The sequence below is a fragment of the Phocoena sinus genome, chromosome 11, assembly GCF_008692025.1.
Source record: "Phocoena sinus isolate mPhoSin1 chromosome 11, mPhoSin1.pri, whole genome shotgun sequence".
NCBI lineage: Eukaryota > Metazoa > Chordata > Mammalia > Artiodactyla > Phocoenidae > Phocoena > Phocoena sinus.
Genome location: NC_045773.1, coordinates 98,659,514 through 98,666,799, shown reverse-complemented (window position 1 = coordinate 98,666,799; position 7,286 = coordinate 98,659,514). Strand labels below are relative to the sequence as shown.

The window sequence follows — 7,286 nt, the reverse complement described above, 5'->3', positions numbered from 1 at the left end:
CTGTCCGTTACCGGGAGGGCGGGGAGACCCGGGGGCTGGAGTGCGGTACCTGAGCGAGACGCGCACCAGAAAGCCCACGTTGGCCGCTGCGGAGAGCGCGGCTCCGAGAGGCGGGAGCCTGCGAATTCCGGCGCCGACGCCGCCGCTCCGCGCACGGGTCCGCTTCCCTCCCATCCCTTCTGCGAGCGGGGTTTGCAGGGCAGCCGAACGAGCACGGAACGGAAAGCAAGAGCCTCACCGCCTCCGCTTGGGGAGTGGAACGGCGCGCCGAGATCTTGAGGGGGAGCGACAGTGCCGCGCCCGAGGGCGGAGGAGGGGGCGCGGAGTTTGTGAGAGGGAGAAGGAAGTGTAAGCCTCGCGGAGAAGGTGGGCATCTTGGGACGCCTAGTCCGCCACGGCCGGGGCCCTGCGGCGGGGTAAACTTCACGGCGGCCGTGCAAGCCGGGGAGAGGCGTGCGCGGGGATGATGCCGGGCATCCTCCCCAGCTAGTGAGCTGCCCCGCCGTCCGTCCAGCCGCCCCGGAGGGCGCAAGGCAGCGCACGTGCGCGGGCAGCCAGACCCCGGAGAGACTGCGCCGTGACCCGCCCAGGAGCCAGGGCGCCGGCTGCCGCGCGGCCCCGACTCGGACGCACCTGGCCCGGAGCTTGCGCCTCCGGGGACCTGCGCGGGAGCGTGGGGCTCCCCCCCTGCCCCTCCAGCGGCCCTCCCGGGGATCGCCCCCTCCTCCTCCCCTCCAGCCTGGGCAACTGCGGGCACCCCAGACGAACATGAGAGATACGGACTGAGGGCCAGGAAGGGGAAGCGAGCCCGCCGAGAGGTGGCGGGGCTCTTCACGCCCAAGGGCCACCGCGGCCGCGCTCCGGCCTCGCTCCGCCGCTCCACGCCTCGCGGGGCCCGCGGGGCCAGCCAGGCTCGGCGGGGATGCTGGGGCGGAGGGCGCCGTGGCTGTGCTGGTGGTGGGGACTGCTCTGCGGCTGCTGCGGGCCCCCGCCCCTGCCCGCCGCCGGGGGCGCGCTGCTGGGGGACGGCGGGCGCCCCGGCCCCGCGGAGCAGCCGCCGCCGCCGCAGACCTCCTCCTCGGGCTTCCTCTACCGGAGGCTCAAGACGCACGAGAAGCGGGAGATGCAGAAGGAGATCCTCGCCGTGCTGGGCCTCCCGCACCGACCCCGGCCCCTGCACGGCCTCCAGCAGCCGCAGCCCCCTGCGCTCCCGCCGCCCCCGCCGCCGCCGCAGCAGCAGCCTCGCGGGGAGCCCCCGCCCGGGCGGCTGAAGTCCGCGCCCCTCTTCATGCTGGACCTGTACAACGCCCTGTCCGCCGCCGACGACGAGGACGGGGCTTCCGACGAGGAGAGGCGGCAGCCCGGGCCGCGAGGAGGGGCCGGCTCGTCCCAGCCCCGGCAGGCGGCCCTCGGCAGCAGGAGCGTCCTGGCCCCCGGACCCGGCGGCGGCGGCGCGTCTCCACTGACCAGCGCGCAGGACAGCGCCTTCCTCAACGACGCCGACATGGTCATGAGCTTCGTGAACCTGGGTGAGGATCTGGGGGAGCGTAGCGACCGGCATCATTCCCCCCCGCCCCCCCTTTCCAGTCTCCCGGGCCCGGGGACGGGGAGTGAGAGGGTGGAGGAGCCCCTGGCGCTGGGGAGCCGGGCTGGCGCGGCGGGGACGCGGGGACGGGCCGGTTGCCCTCCCGCCACCTGCGCGGCCGGGGGCGGCACGTGCGTTCCCCTCGCCGGGGTTGAGCGCTGCGGCGGCGGGCGGGCTGGGACGCTGGGTCCCGAGAGCGGCGCTGGCTGGCGCGTTTCCGTGAGCGGCCGGAGCACAGTCCGCGCTTTTCCCGTTGGTGCTCGGCTCGGGCCACGCCAGCCCGACTGTGGCAGCGAAGTCCGGCCCGAGTGGAGCCAGCTGGGAAGGAGAAAGCTCTTCAGCACTTTCTCCTCCTGTTTTGGTTCTGCATCCTTAACGCTCTGAGTGCCAGTTTTCCCACCGGGACTCTGGGGACTCCGAGAGCAGCTGAGAACTCTGGAAACTTGACATGATTGCGTTTAGTGGTATTCACGGAATTGGGGGAGGAGGGATGCAGGAGGAGGTCCCGAAAGGACCGCGGAAGGCGCGCCAGTCCCGGCCAGGCGGGGCTTGCGCGGATTTGGGGCCCGACCCCGAGCCCAGTTGGGGTCACCCGCCCAGTGCCTTCGCTCATATGCTTTTGGCCAGTGCCCCAGAAGGCCGAACTTTTGATCAGTGAGGCTCCAACTGCACGGGCAGGGAAAGGGTGCGGGTTGGGGGCCGGGGTTGGGCCCTGAGCTGGTCTGAACCGGTTGCCAGGCAACAGAATGGAAATTCAAGGGCGGCTAAATCGGGCTCAGCCACAAATGTTCTGTGGCAAACCCGGACGGAGTCACAGAGCCTTTACCCCCTTGAGTTTTCTCATCTGTTAATGAGAACGGTGTAAGGAAGACTTTTTCCAGAATCAGTGCCTCCGGTCTGTGCTACTCTTCATTCATAAACTGACTCAGCTTAGCGTAGACAAAGCGATGTAGGGGACGCGTTCTCTGCGGGGAGAAACGGGGCGCAGTAGCCACGCCCCAAGTGGGCGCAGCCGCGCGGTGGGGTGGGTCTCCGCGGGCTTCCTTTCTGCTGCGAGACGCGTGGCTCTGGCCGGGCCCCGAAGTGAGTTAGCAGATACTTAACCAAAGTAGCACCCACGTCTCCAAGCCACGTCGAAGACGTCCGTCTTTTAAGGACATTATTTACTTGAATGATTCCCATGTAAAAACTTGAAGCGAATCTTTTACAAGTATGTCTAGGAGATGATTCTCAACTCCGCTGAGCGTTGGGGGAAGGAAGGAGAAGTGGGGCTGAGGGGCGAGGTCCGGGAGGATATAGAGCAGGACGATTGACATCCAGGTGGTGCAGAAATCCTCCTGGGAGACTCATGGCACAGGGAGTGGAGTCTCCAGGCCGGCCAGTCTTGCTTCTTGCAGTGCCAGGGTTTCTGATTGGACAGGAAATGTCACAGTGTGTTGGGACAAAATCCAGGGTTGAGCCACCTCCAAGAAGTATTCTAAGGAAATTCTCATGCCAGTCAGTAAAGTTGGGGGTGGGGAGCGTGGGCGGGAGGAGAGGGACCAGTGCTTTCCTTATTCTAACATTTCTGCTGCTTCTGGCTTAGTAAGTTCCACCCATTGCTGCCCTCCCCCAAGTTTCCCCACAGCCTTGGGGAAGTGTGTTATTGCCTTTCGGGGTTAGTCCCAACCTGAACAAAGTGGGAAGAATGGCACTTCTGGGTCCTCCAGGGACAATCATATTATAGTCTCCAGAAAACAGTCCCTAGGCTTTACAACATGGTTCTCGACCTTGACTGACCATTAGCATCACCTGGGGCATGGAAAGAAGTAAGAGATGCTGGGCTTCTCCTTAGAGCAGTTAAGTCAGAATCTTAAGCTGGTGAGTTTCTGGCTTTTTTTTTTTTGCCTTAGGTTTTTCTAACGTGCTACCATGGTCAAGAAACACTGGTGTGGGAGAACCTGATGTCTGAAGGAAATCAGAGCATCCCAGAAAGCAATTAAGAGCAGTGCTTCCTATGTCAGTGGCTCCCAAACATTGCTATACATGAGAATTACCTGGGGGCTTTTGAAGTCTAGATGCCCAGGTGGTACCCCATATCAGTAGTTAACGTGTGAGGTGGAAGCCAGGTATCAGCGTTTTTAAAGATTCCCCAGGTGATTCCAGTGGTGTTTGGGAACCGCTGGTGTTTGAAATTGTGAGAATTAGCTTGAGTAAAGTATGGTGACATTTACTGTGTTTAGTGACCTCCAAATTCTCCCCACTCCTTGCTTTTCTGACCTTTCCGGGTCTACAGGTAGGCACTGCTTCTGAGTCGCACTGCTTGAGGCTACTTGTCAACTAATCCTGCTAAAGCGATGGTTTAACATAGTATCTCCTTAGGGATATTTTCATTTTTCAGAAAGATTTGTAAAGATTCAGAAAAACAGCACTGAAAAATTCCAAGAGAACTCAACAGTAGGGTCATTTCAGGCCCGGGACAGGCTGATATGGAAGGAGAAAGATTGCTGGGTAGGGGATTCTGTCCCATGCCCCTCCTAGCATACCACTGGGCTTTCTGACTGCAAGTTATAAGTATCTGTAGGTCCAATCCTGGACTCCACATGAGCGATTAGAGGAGACAGTCACTTCCAGGTAAGTAGAATCCAAGTCACAAGCTATGCCACCTGTCAGCCAAGCAGTTCCATTTAATCTTAATCCATTTAGCAGTAGGAAAGGGGGATTTCATAATGAGAGGCTAAAAATGTGATAAAATCTGATTATCATAGCTCTGAGCATGAGGACAGTTCATTTGAAGGAAGTAATTGCTTAGCAATGTGGATTCTCTAAATACGTGCGCTGGGAGAATTCCACAGATTTCTTACTCTGTGTCAATGGCGTGTGAGCTACGGCTTTACATGACTCTAAAGAACCTACAGAAAGAAACAGGTTACAGCATGGGTGTTAAAGTATTCTTGTATCTACTGAGTTAGGTAAGTTACAAACTGAAGTAAGGGAATATGTTACATAGTTGTAAACATCCCTTCTTCCCTGGGACAGGGGAGTAACTTACTCATGAAATACATTGAAAATGCTTTGAGCCTTGTCAGTCAGAGTGGTTATGAGGAAGTATGAATCAACAGGATACATTTCTCTTGCATATCCCAAAGGCTGGTCGTTTGACTGGCCCACTATTGTTTATGTTGACGGTTTTACACCCTCTCTGGGTGAGTGGTCTGGGGATGTGTAACCTCCTTTGTCCTAACCGGCTGGTGTGCAGAGTGCCCGCTGGGCAAGCTTGGTGCACTCGTGAACCTGCATTCAATGTGGGCAACACATGCCATTTTCTACTTGTTTTCTAGTGCTAAAAAGTGTCTTGGCAGCCTAATAAGTAAGCCTGCCTATTTGGTGACCTTGGAGAAATATCCTGAAATCGCTCAGGTCTTAGCTTAAAATTCACCTTTGTAGAAGCCTTCTCTAACCACTCCATAGAAACTGGCACTGCTCTCACCCTCACCCACTTATGTACCATCACTGCACCCTGTTTATTTCCTTGGTTGCACTTATCACAAGGAGTATTTTTTTTTTTTCTTTTAAAATTTGCTTACTCATTTGTTTGTCACCCCTCTAGGACGTCAGCCTCGAAAAGCAACCAGGCTTATCCACTGTTGTAACTTAAGTTCCTAACATAATGTCGAGTGTACAGAAGGTGCTTAAAATCAAGATTGAATGAATGAAAGTAGACACATTCATTTACAATTCATATTTCACTAATCTGGAAGGGTATATCTGATGTTTTATTTAGATCATTTACAAATGGTATACCTGATTTTTATTAAGTAAAACATTTGAGGTAAGTGAAGACATTTAGGGCATTGAGATTCATGATATCTGATGTATATCATCATGCTTTATGAATGTACCTCTTTATTAGTTACCCATATGTATATTAATTTGTAATACGCATTCCATTTGAGAGTAGTGTAAAAGTTTCGTTAAACCTCTGCATTTCAGACTTCATTTATTTATTTTAAATTAATGAGGTGTTGATCTACAGATGCTAGGATACAATGAAATAAAACACTCAAGCTACGGTCAGAAAAAGGAATCCGCATGTGTTAGTACAAGTAACAAGAAACTTACTGTCCTGAAAATACTGGCGATCTTCTGAACAAAATTACTCTGGGGAAACACAAATTAGAAGAAAAATGGAATACTCCCTACTTGGATTTGTAACTAGATACACTGTATTGTCTTCTTCTCACAGGATCAGTGGTCCTGTTTTTCATTCAAGCTGCCTGCACTTAGGAAGATTTTTGTTAGCAGAAAAGAAATCTGTGCCTGCAAGCTATTCACAGCAAAAATAGTTTGGAGAATTTGGTTGCAATTGTGTGGCTCAGAGAAGGAGTAGATAGTCTCCTAAAGAGATTTCAAATAGTAAATGTGAGATTCAGTGGTATTTCAACAAAAAAAGTCGTACAAAGTGTTCTTCAACTCGGACCAAAGGGCAAGCAGATAGCATTGTTTAGACCTCGGATGGTGTTTCCTCTGCTTGTCCTTCTAAGAATGGGTAGAAATCCTTTTGAAATGTGCTGAATCATTCTTGGTTCCTTTACTTGAGAGCTTACCTCTGATTAGCATGGAGGAAGGATTCCTAGTGATATAAACATCTGTGTAAGTGAAAAAAACTCCAAAGTTCAGCACTTTCTTCAGCATGTAATTGTTTCATCACTGTTGTCTTCAGAGTTTAGCTACTTTAAATGTTGGGTTTCACATCAGTATTTTCCTTGGATACGGCAGTGGGAGGGTGAATACTGGATATCGAAGGTAGGACAGCAAACTCTCAGATAACCAACTGCTCTCTCATCTTTGCCTCTCCCTCATCTGTTTATGAAGCTGAGTTAGGAAAGGAAAGCAAAGCAAAGTGAATACAATTTCTTGGGTAATTAACCAGCTTTGTGTAATTTTTTTCTCAAGTCAGTCCTCTAATGTTTCCCATTCTGTGTTTAAAAATGAATTATTCCATGGAATGCTCTTTTTTCCTTAATATAAAGCCTTTGCAGTTTTCTTTTCTTTTCTTTTCTTTTAATCCTCTCCCTTTTGGGTTTCCCTCCCATGTACATCACCACAGTGCGGTAAGTAGAGTTCCCAGTGCTGCACCTTACGTTCCCCTCAGTTGTCCATTTTATACATAGTATCAGTAGTGTGTATATGTAATCCCAATCTCCCAGTTCCTCCCACCCCACCCCTTGCAGTTTTCTCTTAACTTTTCCATTTGGAGCCTTATTCTGAATAAGGACAAGCCTCTCCTCTTGTCTGAATTGGTCACATCACCACCTTCGGCCCCTCCAGCAGTAGGAAGGAAAGTAGGCAGTATTTTAATCGGATCATTGCATTCCTGACTAGACTGAGCTTCCGTAAGTATCGGAGTGAAAGGGGTAGAAACCAACATAGACACTTCCTAAGATGTGAGTCCTTTGCAGAATCCCATGAGTGTAAACAGCTGTGTTCCATTAACCTTTCTCCCCGACCCTCCCCAGGCCATTACCCTACCCCGCCGCATCCTAGGAAGGTAACATAGTGTCCTGGCTGAGTGGCCGTCACCCAGGGGCTGATAGGGTGGGCAGGTGGCATCTTCTCCTCCCCTTTTGTGTTCCCCATGAAGAGCTGGCGTGTTCTGTTGCCTTCATTTCTGTTTTCATCATGACAGCTGAGTTGCTCTTATTCAAGCACATTTTCTCAT

At 53.0% G+C, this 7,286-nt stretch overlaps 1 protein-coding gene across 1 annotated transcript in view; it reads left to right on the top strand.

Moving 5' to 3' along the window:
* Window positions 1–803: 803 nt before the first annotated feature.
* Window positions 804–7,286, top strand: part of BMP6 (bone morphogenetic protein 6) — a 146,048-nt gene continuing 139,565 nt past the window's right edge. The window contains exon 1 of the mRNA XM_032649728.1: window positions 804–1,529. Within this exon, the coding sequence (XP_032505619.1) occupies window positions 923–1,529 (607 nt within the window). The 5' untranslated portion in view covers window positions 804–922. The remainder of the gene's footprint in view (window positions 1,530–7,286) is intronic.